The sequence below is a fragment of the Schistocerca serialis genome, chromosome 7, assembly GCF_023864345.2.
Source record: "Schistocerca serialis cubense isolate TAMUIC-IGC-003099 chromosome 7, iqSchSeri2.2, whole genome shotgun sequence".
NCBI lineage: Eukaryota > Metazoa > Arthropoda > Insecta > Orthoptera > Acrididae > Schistocerca > Schistocerca serialis.
Window position 1 is genome coordinate 181401128 of NC_064644.1, and position 14427 is coordinate 181415554.

The following is a 14427-nucleotide window of genomic DNA, read 5'->3' on the forward strand; positions in this document are numbered from 1 at the left end:
TCCAGAGAGCCACGTGGCACTACCAACACAGAAAATCAGCGAGTTCGGCTTATGGCTCTGGCGTATCGTGCTGCAGCTGCAGCAGCAATTTGAGCAGCTCCTGGCACCACAGTGACACAACGAACTGTTACAAATCGATTACTTCAAAGACAGCTCCGACGCCCTGTGTTGTGCTTTCCACCGACCCCAAACCACCAACATTTGCAATTTCAGTGGTGTCAAGCGGGAGCTCATTGGATGGCAGAGTGGTCAGCTGGCACTGGCTCGCTGCCAGTGATGGCCGTGTGTTGGTTAGGAGTAGGCCAGTTGAGGACCTGCAACAAACCAGTCTGCTTGCTAGACTCAATGAAGCTATCCTTGGAGTTGTGGTCTGAGGTGTGATCTCGCATGACAGCAGGAGCACTCTCGTCGTCATCACAAGCATCCTAACTGCAAATTTCTACGTCAATCTGGTGATTCGACCTGTCGTGCTGCCATTCATGAACGGTATTCCATGGGGTGTTTTCCTGTAGGATAACGCTCGCCCACATACCGCTGTTGTAACCCAACATGCTCTACACAGTATCAACACGTTGCCTTGGCCTGCTCCATCACCAGATCTATCTCCAGTCAAGCACCTATGGGGCATCTTCGGATGACAACTCCAGAGTCATCCACAAACAGCGTTAACCATTCCTGCATTAATAGACCAAGTGGAATAGGCATGAAATTCCATCCCACAAACAGACATCCGACAGTCGTGCAACACCACGCATGCATCTTTCCACTCTCACGTTCAACATTCTGGCTGTACTCCTATTATTAATGTACTAGCAATTTACATTTGCAACTGCTTGTCTCCCGCTTACGTTAACATGTGATCTTGCAAGGTTATTCGCTTAAATATGTTACCTAGACAAATGTATACCGGTATTTTCGTTACTCTACATTAATTATTTTTTGTTGTTGAGTTTTTTTGGTCAGTGTTTATATCGAACAGGTGAGGAAGTAACAGGTCGTAACCAAAGTTTTGTACAAGACCACCTGTGATTCAGACCCATTACCACCGTTACATCCTGATCACAGTGCCGAGAAGCTAAGATTTTCAGTCGTAATAGGTAGGCGGGGTAACACCCGTACCCAAGCTTCATGCTGATGAGAGATGTACATAACGTCTACAAAGCTTCACAGAGGTGAATCATGGCAGAGAAGAGACATTCGATTGTATGGCCACCAGATGGCCGTCCTTGTAGTGCTGGAATATCTGTCATTCACAATTCTGGTCGTGATAAGCAGCTTTCTTGACCATCGGGATGAAATCCTTACAAGCGATTGGTATTGCGCCGAACTGTACTTCCGTAATACTTCTCTCAGCGAGGAGAATGCTTTGGTGCCCTTTTATCCAAAGTAAGTGGGCGTCAATGGCCAATGCCTTCACGTCTATTACGTCCTGTTTATCAAACGCTGGATGTTGTAGTTTCTGCAACACACTTTGGGAGTCCGCGAGGATAAATACAAGCTGGAAAGTCTGCGTTCAGTAATAAATAGTCACCCTCAGGCGGCAGTGCAAACATTTGGTATGTGTCGCTAGAGAGGCTGAAGGAAAAAAATATTTACCTGTAATGTTTGCAGCAGTTATTCTTAATGGGGAAATGAATTAAAGACAACTACAATGTAGGCTGAGGACAGCATCGATTTACCGTTATAGGGATACCTCAGGTTACTAGAAACTTCTCTCTCGACAGTGTACGAGACCAGGATGCTGGTCAGATGATGACGGGGACGAGGAAAATATTATCTTTCTTAATGGAGTGTTCATCTAACAGCATTACTAAAATATTATAATTATGCTACCTACATGTCTTTGGATCAATTCAGATATGTTGCGAGCTAACTCTGTGGTCATGTCATATGTGTGCTCTACCTCGTTGCCAGTAGGCAGTAGTGACGCCACTGGAGAATTTCTCTGGCCGATACGTGGTACAGGGAGCTGCTGCTTGGACAACGTAGTTACCTGTACTAAACCCTGAGCGGGCGTTGGCCATGTCTCGATGACATACGTACATCTTCACTCGCATGTAGTGGCCAATATGAAAGCATGATATGTTACAGCCGTCTTGAATAATTAAAGGAAAGCCATTAATTAGCATTTATTTGAGCTAGGCAAATGTACTATCTTCCAGAAATCGACATTGATGACTTGAAACAAAAATTAATCGTTATGTGGCATAAATTGAAAGTCCCTATGCCCTCCATTAAGTACCGATAAATTAACAGTACATAAAATCAAAGTTCGTAACAGATTCGCCAATTCGCCATTAGTGAAACAGAATGTATCCAACACGCAAATTATTGTTTTATAAATCTTTTACTTTTTAGTTAAACAAATCAGAATTAATACAAAACATTTTTAATAGATTTATCCTTTGGTCCAGTTTTTGATCGTTGCGAATTTTTTTTTCAACTTTCAGAATCAAAACATTCTGTTGTGGTGCTACAACTGGAAGTGTGTTGCAGCGTCTCGGTTCTAGAGCTTCACACGCCGACCATATCTCTTTCCACATTGCTCTGCTACCGCTGCACTGATCAGCCAAAACATTATGATGAACAGCTTAATAACGTGTTGGTCTACGGCGCTGGCGTCCGACAGCGTCCCAGATGTGTTCTGTTATATTCATGTGAGGCGAATTTGGTGACCAAGATATCAACGTCATTAACACGCTACCCAATCCTCTGTAGAACGATTGTGTGCGTATGACACGAATTGTTATCCTGTTGGAAGATGCCATCGTCGCAGGGAAAGATATCAGTCATCCAGGGATGCATGTGGTTCGCAATAACGTTCACTCAGGATGATGGTGTTTCTCGACATGGCCATCGATCTGGTGTACCAGTAAAGGTGATTCATCCGAGTAGGTGACACATTTTCATTGATTCTCAGTACAATGATCGAGCCCAATCCAATAATACTGACACTGTCGTTGAGTCAACATAAGGGTTGTCAGCTACGGAGCCTCATGATCAACAGCGTGCGCTTAGCGATGTGCTCCGAGGCACTTGTCCATGCACCAGTTTTGTACTCTATTGTCAGATCTGCCGCAAGTCGCCGCCTATCCTGCTGTACAGAGAGGGTAAGCCTCCGACATCCACCTTCTGTGATCATGCGTGAATGTCGAACATTTTGTCACCTCTTCGTATTTTCACTGTCCTTCAACTACTTTCCATAAAATTTCACTTCATCCATCCTTACCAGGATAGACGATGGAATGACAGCCGATCTTAGGGTGCTTCATAAAAACACCGACAAGTTTTAGGGACAGATTCCTTACACCATAACAATAAAAAAAAATCTGTTAAATGGACCCTAAAGCAGTGCAGGGTGACCGCGCCGTTTAAATCCCCATGTCACGGAGTGCGCGGCCCTCCCGCCGGAGGTTCAAGTCCTCCCTCGGGCATGGGTGTGTGTTGTTCTTGGCATAAGTTAATTTAATTTAATTTACGTAGTGTGTAAGTCTAGGGACCGATAACCTCAGTAATTTGGTCCCGTAGGAATTCACACACATTTTTATGGACTCTAATGCCTCTGATGGCTCTGAGCACTATGGGACTTAACATCTGGGGTCGTTAGTCCCCTAGACTTGGAACTACTTAAACCTAACTAACCTAAGGACGTCACACACATCCATTCCCAAGAGAGGACTCGAACCTGCGACTGTGGCAACAGCGCTGTTCCGGACTAAAGTGCCTAGAAACTCTCGGCCACAACGGCCGGCATGGACTCTAAAAGGCATACCTAAAGATCGATAAGCAATTGTTCAATACAAGACATATGTCCCACACTAGTGAAATAAACAAGTGCTCATAATTCTTGAAGGGTGCATTGTAGACCCCACGTGTACTGTATATTTTTTTTCTTTATTTGCTCCATACTACCTACTCCAAAAATATGGGAAGCAAATTCCCTGCAGTACAAGAGATCTGTTTCAGAGTTTCGAAGATGAACAAGTGCTCATAGCTCTCGTTGCGAAATTGTGGCGAAAAGGGTATGCGATGAAGTCGGACGTTGTCTCTTCGCTATTGAGAAGGACCATGCCGGTATATGCTGGAAACGTGTACTCAAACCGTGTTGCGCTAGCACTCACAGCCACGTGAATAAGTCACGAACCGGGTCAGAGAGGCAAGATACACGTCAAATGACATCAGCTGATCCGACGTATCCGCCTCCCAACATGCTTACCTCCCACCATGACTATCCTGCTGCATGCTCATATAGGAAACGTGTTTTAAACGACTGTAACACGGAAACGGTACGTTTCGAGAATTGGGTTCCTGTTCAAAATGTTATATACTCGCTGCCCTCTACAAGTCACAGACGTTTGTAACGGGAATTTCCGAGCACCCTCGATAGGAAGAAGACACATATAGACCTGTGCCTACAACAAGCTGCCACGATCCAGTGCAATAGCAAACAGTGCTGACCACCCTGGTATATAGAGCAGGCGTCATCTGCGATGAAGAAAACCTGTCAGACGAACTGCAACACCTGAAGGAAGCATTCCGCAAAAATTGGTACAGTAAAGTGTAGAGGAGTGGGGCATTCAAGAATATACAAGAAGTTGGAATCCACGAAGAGGAAGAAGAAGACAAGACATCCGCTTTCCTTCGTACTTTGGACTGCTCTCGGCCAAAATTGCGAGGCTACTTAAAAAATATAAAATAAAAACCCCCCTTGCGACCCCTGTCCTCCGTAGTGATCATACACCGTATTAAGAACCATAGCGCGCCGTTTGAATTGTTCAGGAGACCATCATGAGTAGCGTTGACATGAATGTAATAATCGTCTTTGAATAGAAGTGTCAACTCTGTTCGTGTCATTGCGTATTTCTTTCAGTAACGTTCTGTACTAGACCGCAAGAGTTCTTTTTATGTATGGTCCAAGTTTCATCGAGGTCGGCCTACGTTACTTCACAGTGAAATATCATGCGAAAGTTGCTTTTGTCCTTGCGTTTTGCTCACCAGTACCCTAATACTAATGTAAGCTAGTTATTGTCATTACATTAAAACATTTTATATGTATTACCATTATTATTATTAAATTCTAGGAACATTAAAAGCAGGAGTGACAGAGAATTACGTTTTGGGTGGGGGAGAGGAGAAAGTAAGAAACTGTGAATTCCAGCTCTCTTCCCGCTTTGCCCCGTTCTTCCCTTTCAGTCCCTCCCCTCCTCAATCGTCCGCTCCTCCTACTTCTCCCTTCCCAATCCCACAGAACCTAGCCCTCGATCCGTGTCTGCTGTGTTGTGTCTTCGCTTGTCGCCGAAGAGATTTAAGGGAGTCGCTTCTTTCTCTAATGAAACCGCCAGTGGAACAAGTGCTCTTTTCGCCGTGTGGGCACACTCCACAGTGATTGGTAGAGTATAAATGTATCCGCATTTCTAGATTTCAGGCAACAGTTGCTTGACGGTCACCACGCGGCCAGATGGAGCTGAAATCTTTGTTAGAAAGATAGCTAGTTTTGACATCCTGTCAATTGCCCATCGGCAGATTCAAATACGTAAGAGGATGCGGCAGTTTCCCTCCGTGTAATCAATGGGCATTCTGCATAAGATGATCACGTAAAGTAGTCCATCTCTCATACAGTAATAATTAGGATCATCTCTCACATTTTTTCCTATCCTCAGTTATTTGATAAAATAGGCAATCACATTTCATTGCCACGGCCATGGATCAGAAAAAGATGAGACCAGAATGAACTACACACCTGTGTCTTTTCACGTTCTAAATTTGTTAAGTTAGGAATTGTCCTGAATGCTAGTAATTTTGTCTCTTTCAGTATTTTAACATCAATATTTGCTCGTTGCTCTGTTAATATAAATCTACCTCTGTACTGAGAGTACACATATCTCTTCATTCTATATTGGGTTCTCGATTTTTTTAGTTGTTGTTACTGTATTTGTTCTCCATAACTAAAGACATTATAAATAAAAAATTCAATTTAATGATGGAAACTAACCATGTCTTACAGTAAGTGCCAAAATCTGAAGTTTGACACACAGCGACTGAATCAATTCGATAATCATTGTCGTCCATTTGTGATTTTCGGGTATACCGGGCCAAATACCTCACGAAATAAGCGTCAAACGAAAAAATTGCGAAGAACAAAACTTGTCTAGCTTGAAGCGGGAAACCAGATGACGCTATGGTAGGCCCGCTCGATGGCGCTGCCATAGGTCAAACGGATATCAACTGCGTTTTTTTAAATAGGAACCCCCATTTTTTATTACATATTCGTGTAGTACGTAAAGAAATATGAATGTTTTAGTTTTTCGCTTTGTGATAGATGGCGTTGTAATAGTCACTTACGCCACACAAATAACCCCGAAGTATACATCTATCCACGAAACGTGGACGTAAGCAGAAACACAGCTCCACTTAAAAAGAAACCACACAGCAATTTAATTTTTGTAATTTTTTGTATTTATGGTACGTTAACTTCAGAACTCAATAATCAGTCATCAAAGGCCATGCATCTCTCAAAAATTTACGAGAAAATCAACTTTGAAGATTTCCGAGAGTTTTTAATATCTTAAATGAGGGTCATTTTTCTTTCGATGGGTAGAATGCTCGCGTGCCACGTAGGTGGCCCTGGTTCTATTCCTGGCTGTGAAGTGTAAAATCAATTTAATTTGTAGTGTTTCTTTTAATTTAAAGAATCCTCACTAACAATCTTTTATAAAATATTGGTAATTAAGTTTTTGTATTTGCTACGAAAACTTTATCTTTGTTTGAGACACGTAATTAGAAATAAAAAGATGTGCATCTGTCATAAGAATGGCAATTATATGTGTTAATTAGCATATATTCAGTGAATTTTATATTTAAAATCTTAGGCATTCGAACTGAACAGAAGAAAAACGGAAAAAGTAATGACCACAAAACGAGGCTTGATCGAACGTTCGAATGATAAGCAGTCTCGAGCGCTACTGATTTTTTCGATATTTATGTGTATCATGCTTCACTAAATGCTCGTAAAAAATACACTTTGTTTCAAAATTTAACCTTTCGGAACAGGTGAGTATTCCACCACAGAGTCACACTGTCTGTCGAAAACTCTACCTTACTTTCGCGTGTTAAATGCTCTCAGAAACTTCAAAGTCGATTTTCTAGATAATTTGTTACAGTTGTATCGACACGTTTCAGGGAACTGATGTCTCAGTTCTGGACTTCACGTACCATAATCTGAGGTCATCAGTCCCCTAGAACTTAGAAGTATTTAAACCTAACTAACCTAAAGACATCACACACATCCATGCCCGAGTCAGGATTCGAACCTGCGACAGTAGCGGTCACGTGGTTCCAGACTGTAGCTCCTAGAACCGCTTGGCCACAGCGGCCTGCCCTCGGTGGTAGTCAGAACCTCGACACAATACTGCAGTACCTCAACAGAGGACTGTGTTGCGAGATACTCACGACACCTCTACAGTCGCCGCCAAGAGGTTCCAAACTGGATGTTATACAAGTGATGTCAGTCACCATTCACTGGATCTAGGACTATGCCAGAGTTAAAGACAGAACAGTGCAAGTGAACACTGACCTATATTGCCACGCACAATCTTCATAATGCAGCTAAGTAGTTTAAAAATTCTATCGCTAAATCATTGCAAGATGTTGCCAATCTGTATTGCCATCCATTTTTTCCATAGCTGTTGCCTAGCCATATTTGTCCCAGTGACGGGGCTGTATAGTTGCTGCATGTAAGCTGGTGATCTCATAACAGCAACTACGAGTATTTTCGGTGGCAGGGATCCAAGTGCGTTTGGTAAATACAATAATTCTTCAGAGTAACTACAGTCCGATTAAAATTATTTTATAGCTGACATTTCATGCGTTGGAGCTGGTTTCCTCCTATCAAGACTCTTCAAGGTCGCACCAAAACTGTTTGCTGTTGCCAAATTGCCATTACAGTTGGTCAGTTCACTTCCAATTATTTGTCCAGCTTCCTTTCTTCCTGTGTTTGGATCCCAAATCTGGTCCTTTTATTTCTTATTCCATCACACATGATAAACACAAGTAAACCACACTTAAACAATACATACACAAAGATTCTAATGAAATATACACGTTTCATCCAAAGCACCAACCAAACACTACTCGATCCTTTCGCACGAAACGCCATTCACTATCACATGTACATTGATTATAATCACAGAGATCGTCTTACATCAGATCAGTTTCGCATGACACTAAGTGAAGCCGAATTTTTGGATCCTGCAATTCATCTTTGCAACTGAGTCACTAGAGTCATAAATAAAACTTTGTGGTGACATTAATATTTCGCCACAGAGTAGCGGCTAAAGAAACGAGAGTATTGCGTTATAGCGTCAAGGACTTGTAAATCTGATGAACAGTTTTTGTTGTTTATTCCTTGGTCGTTTAGTCATTGCTAGTATCTAAAAGAAAGTAGTATGTTAGGTTATCTCGTGCCTTGTCATTCTCACTTATTGTAACTGGAAGAAAGTAACTACCAAAATCTCCAACCACGTGGTAGCGGAGCGTAGTGGTTAGCGCATATACTTGATGTATAGCAGATCATGGGTTAGATTTTATACAAACCCCACGAATTTTTCTCTCATTTCTAAATCTAGTCAAAAGACTTGGATTACAATTTTTATTCAAAGAATTCATTCAAATATATATTTTTTATTTCGAAAACTTTGGCGCGTCATTTTCATATCGTACTGACTTTTTTGTTCTTTCTTACTTTTCTTCCTATCTTTCCTTTTCGCTTGGTATCTGCCTGTGTCACCCGTAATCTGCTACCAAGTGGCAACCAGGACTGCACATTGGTTGGTAATGCGACAGGTCGTGCGCCCAAAGTGAGCATAATCTCATGTAACCAAGATAACGAAAAACTGCAGTTTGCTTTCAGCACTGTGTCGTGTGACTAGGGCCTCCTGTGGGGTAGACATGTTCGCCGGGTGCAAGCGACAGACCACCAACTGTCGAGTAATTGCAATGGGACTACAGCTCCTCCCCCCTTCCCCCCCCCTCCACCCCCCCCCCCCACCCCCTCAATTCAATGCGGCACACTATTACACACGGTGACTTTCCGGTGCGTACGGAAATGTCGCCAGCAGAAAACGTAGAAAATTTTCAGACAAAAATATTCCTTCCTTGGCTTTTTGACGTGAAAACAACTATTCAGTCGTCAAATGTTCAAATCTGTGTGAAATATTATGGGACTTAACTGCTAAGGTCATCAGTCCCTAAGCTTACAAACTACTTAACCTAAATTATCCTAAGGACAAACACACACACCCATGCCCGTGGAAGGACTCGAGCCTCCGCCGGGGCTAGCCGCACAGCCCATGACTGCAGCGTCATAGACCGCTCGTATTCAGTCGTCAGTCGAACTTGCTTGGGTGACAAAATATCGGCAGATTCTACTAATAACTACGAGGTGTAAACAATGGCTGAACCCGCAATGGATAGATCATGGTACCAGTGTAGGTTCATCCGCGTAATTATTACGGATTAAGTTGATGCGAAGTTACATATTGGTTTAGCATGAAAATCGTTTAGCTTGGACATTGATTCGGGTGTCATTGTTAAGAGCTTGCGGAGCACTAACAGGACTCAATGTGAGAAGCTAAAAATATTCGCCGGAGTATAAGTAAAAATCGGTAATTACTTAGAAAACTACAAAACAGTGAATGATGTCGTCTCATACCAGTCGTTAACGTGCACGGAAATATAGAAGACACAAGTCAGAGGAAAGCTCGCATCGAAACGATCTAAAAAGCCTATAAAGTCCAATGCCGAAGAAAGCGAGAGTTACGACAGCGTCCAAAGGAATGAAAAAATGTAGCAAAGCGATTGCGTAGCTAGCCGATCGGGCAAATTATCGCGCATGTGAGCCTGTGATCTGCCTCAGGCGGTTATCTATTTTATGAAAGATGCCACTGTTGATCATGTTGACTTCATCGATGGCGATACTATGCAACATCACCTGACGTACTTGCTTCGAGTTCATGAGCCCATAGACCGTTTCTACATTCGGTAAACTTGTGAGTTATCTATTCTGTAACTACGGTACTGCTTGTATAGGCAATGAAGAGATTGATGATTAAAAATTACTTATTTATACAAAACGCTTATTATGATTTTATCTCAGCGTTTCCGCCAAAAATCTACAGCGTGGACCCCAATTGCGCGAGCAAAAATTTTTGTCTTTAGTTGACCGTTTAGTCCATAATCAGCGTCAAAATCATTTATTAATACCGCCCGCCTTTGGAAACGTGCAGTGGAGAAAACAACCTGCCATACGAGAGGCTTCCTGACTCGTACTTTCAATATGCCGAAGACGAGTGCGAGGAAAAAACTCTGCCACATTCAATCGACAGAACTCGTCAAGCAGCGCGACCAGTGAAGCTTGGAGAAAGTGCGATGTATGAAAAACTATCTTTCGTTTGCTTCATTACTTTAACGTTTCGTGTATTTTGTGACTAGAGTACTTCCTTTAATCGAAGAAGCTAGGTGAAATCTTTATAAAGCAAACATTTTGCTTTAGCGTTAGTTTTATGTTTTCCTGACTTGTCTTTACAGAAAAGCACTGATAACATAGTAGTTATTACCGGTTTGCGTAAAAAATGCCACATAAGTTTTCATTCATTTAAGCCTTATCTGTATGCCCTTTGACTTTCCATACACACTGAAAAGTCAGCCTGTATACGATACTTGGTCATACTATCCTCCAGACAGCATGTAATATGAACACCATCTGTGGGATAATCTACATCTACATCTACATTTATACTTCACAAGCTACCCAAAGATGTGTGGCGGGGGGCACTTTACGTGCCACTGTCATTACCTCCCTTCCCTGTTCCAGTCGCGTATGGTTCGCGGGAAGAACGACTGCCGGAAAGCCTCAGTGCACGCTCTAATCTCTCTAATTTTACATTCGTGATCTCCTCGGGAGATGTAAGTAGGGAGAAGCAATATATTCGTTACCTCATCCAGAAACTCATCCTCTCGAAATCTGAACTGCAACCTACACCGCGATGCAGAGCGCCTCTCTTGCAGAGTCTGCTACTTGAGTTTACTTAACATCTCCGTAACGCTATCGCGCTTACCAAATAACCCTGTGATGAAACGCACCGCTCTTCTTTGGATCTTCTCTATCTCCTCTGCCAACCCGACCTGGCATGGATCCCACACTGATGAGCAGTACTCAAGTATACGTCGAACGAGTGTTTTGTAAGCCACCTCCTTTGTTGATGGACTACATTTTCTAAGGACTCAGCCAATGAATCTCAACCTGGCACCCACCTTACCAACAATTAATTTTATATGATCATTCCACTTCAAATCGTTACGCACGCATACTCCCAGATATTTTACAGAAGTAACTGCTACCAGTGTTTGTTCCGCTATCATATAATCATACAATAAAGAATCCTTCTTTCTATGTATTCGCACTACATTACATTTGTCTATGTTAAGGGTCAGTTGCCACTCCCTGCACCAAGTGCTTATCCGCTGCAGATCTTCCTGCATTTCGCTGCAATTTTCTAATGCTGCAACTTCTCTGTATACTACAGCATCATCTGCGAAAAGCCACATGGAACTTCCGACACTATCTCCTAGGTCATTTATATATATTGTGAAAAGCAATGGTCCCATAACACTCCCCTGTGGTACGCCAGAGGTTACTTTAACGTCTGTAGACGTCTCTCCATTGAGAACAACATGCTGTGTTCTGTTTGCTGTAAACTGTTCAATCTAGCCACACAGCTGGTCTGATATTCCGTAGGCTCTTACTTTATCAGGTGACAATGCGGAACTGTATCGAACGCCTTCCGGAAGTCAAGGAAAATGGCATCTACCTGGGAGCCTGTATCTAATACAATAAGATAATAAGAGTATAATAAGATAATAAGAGTAGAAACTGCCATCAGTGTCTAGTATGAAAGAAATGAAGACCAAGGTCCCACAGAAGATGTGCAACAAAGAGCAGAAAAGATTCGCTGGAGCTTGCTCACGTCGACAAGCGACTGCGCATCGTCTAGCGTGATGTCTCCTTCCCCAAAGTAGAAGTCGTGGAGCTTCCGCGTGGCGTTTATCCGCTCCTCCTCCGTTGGCAGATGGATGTCCGGCGCCGTGGCGACCTCGAAATTCTCGTTGAACGTTCTCAGGACTTTCGGGTCTGTCAGGTAGCCGTCACCTGCAGAGCAGAGGACGGATACAGTACACTGCTCATACAGGGTGTTTCAAAAATGACCGGTATATTTGAAACGGCAATAAAAACTAAACGAGCAGCGATAGAAATACACCGTTTGTTGCAATATGCCTGGGACAACAGTACATTTTCAGGCAGACAAACTTTCGAAATTACAGTAGTTACAATTTTCAACAACAGATGGCGCTGCAAGTGATGTGAAAGATATAGAAGACAACGCAGTCTGTGGGTGCGCCGTTCTGTACGTCGTCTTTCTGCTGTAAGCGTGTGCTGTTCACAACGTGCAAGTGTGCTGTAGACAACATGGTTTATTGTGATTCTTGAGTTTCTCCCGGCGTATTTGATAATCAAAATATCCACGGTGCCCGTTGGACACTATAGACCGGCAGCATACCCGTGGATATTTTGATTGACATGGTTTATTCCTTATAACAGAGGATTTTTCTGGTGTTGGAATTCCACCGCCTAGAACACAGTGTTGTTGCAACAAGACGAAGTTTTCAATGGAGGTTTAATGTAACCAAAGGACCGAAAAGCGATACAATAAAGGATCTGTTTGAAAAATTTCAACGGACTGGGAACGTGACGGATGAACGTGCTGGAAAGGTAGGGCGACCGCGTACGGCAACCACAGAGGGCAACGCGCAGCTAGTGCAGCAGGTGATCTAACAGCGGCCTCGCGTTTCCGTTCGCCGTGTTGCAGCTGCGGTCCAAATGACGCCAACGTCCACGAATCGTCTCATGCGCCAGAGTTTACACCTCTATCCATACAAAATTCAAACGCGGCAACCCCTCAGCGCCGCTACCATTGCTGCACGAGAGACATTCGCTAACGATATAGTGCACAGGATTGATGACGGCGATATGCATGTGGGCAGCATTTGGTTTACTGACGAAGCTTATTTTTACCTGGACGGCTTCGTCAATAAACAGAACTGGTGCATATGGGGAACCGAAAAGCCCCATGTTGCAGTCCCATCGTCCCTGCATCCTCAAAAAGTACTGGTCTGGGCCGCCATTTCTTCCAAAGGAATCATTGGCCCATTTTTCAGATCCGAAACGATTACTGCATCACGCTATCTGGACATTCTTCGTGAATTTGTGGCGGTACAAACTGCCTTAGACGACACTGCGAACACATCGTGGTTTATGCAAGATGGTGCCTGGCCACATCGCACGGCCGACGTCTTTAATTTCCTGAATGAATATTTCGATGATCGTGTGATTGCTTTGGGCTATCCGAAACATACAGGAGGCGGCGTCGATTGGCCTCCCTATTCGCCAGACATGAGCCCCTGTGACTTCTTTCTGTGGGGACACTTGAAAGACCAGGTGTACCGCCAGAATCCAGAAACAATTGAACAGCTGAAGCAGTACATCTCATCTGCATGTGAAGCCATTCCGCCAGACACGTTGTCAAAGGTTTCGGGTAATTTCATTCAGAGACTACGCCATATTATTGCTACGCATGGTGGATATGTGGAAAATATCGTACTATAGAGTTTCCCAGACCGCAGCGCCATCTGTTGTTGAAAATTGTAACTACTGTAATTTCGAAAGTTTGTCTGCCTGAAAATGTACCGTTGTCCCAAGCATATTGCAACAAACGGTGTATTTCTATCGCTGCTCGTTTAGTTTTTATTGCCGTTTCAAATATACCGGTCATTTTTGAAACACCCTGTATTAGCTTTATAACCAAAATAATTGGGAGGAAGTTCAATACGTTGTATTTTATTTTATTTATTTATTTTTTTTAACATTCACATGCAGCTTCGTTTCTGCACAGAAATTCTCAGACATTTGGCTTTATCTAAAGTATTTTAGAGAGAGTGAAAGTACGACTGCTTTTTTCCCCTCCGATCGGTCGCGAAGTGGGAATCACAGTTAAAACCAAAAATGTTTTATTTGCCACGTCTAGCTACAACCTTCCAACTGCTTCTCTAACTAGTCGCCGGCCTGGCTTAGACATTTGTCGTGGCGTGGTACTTTCGTCATAGAACGCAGCCACCTGTGCTTTCCGTCAATTTCGTGCTCTGGACTGCAGTTCACTGTGTTTTCCAAAATGATGTCCTCACAGACAGCGGTTCATGTGAGCAGAGGCGAATATCAGAGGGAGCCATGTCCGGGCTGTATGGTGCGTGGTGAAACGCTGGAGAAGTGTCGTTGTTCCACCAGCAGTGTGCGACCGAACATTCTCATGAAGAAGG

General features: G+C 43.2%; 1 protein-coding gene across 1 annotated transcript in view; it reads right to left on the reverse strand.

Annotated features, from left to right (window-relative positions):
• The window catches only part of LOC126412532 (acetylcholinesterase-like), a 118554-nt gene that overhangs the window by 14867 nt on the left and 89260 nt on the right, over positions 1–14427 (reverse strand). Inside the window, exon 7 of the mRNA XM_050082174.1 lies at positions 12024–12205. Coding sequence (XP_049938131.1) covers positions 12024–12205 — 182 coding nt within the window. The remainder of the gene's footprint in view (positions 1–12023; positions 12206–14427) is intronic.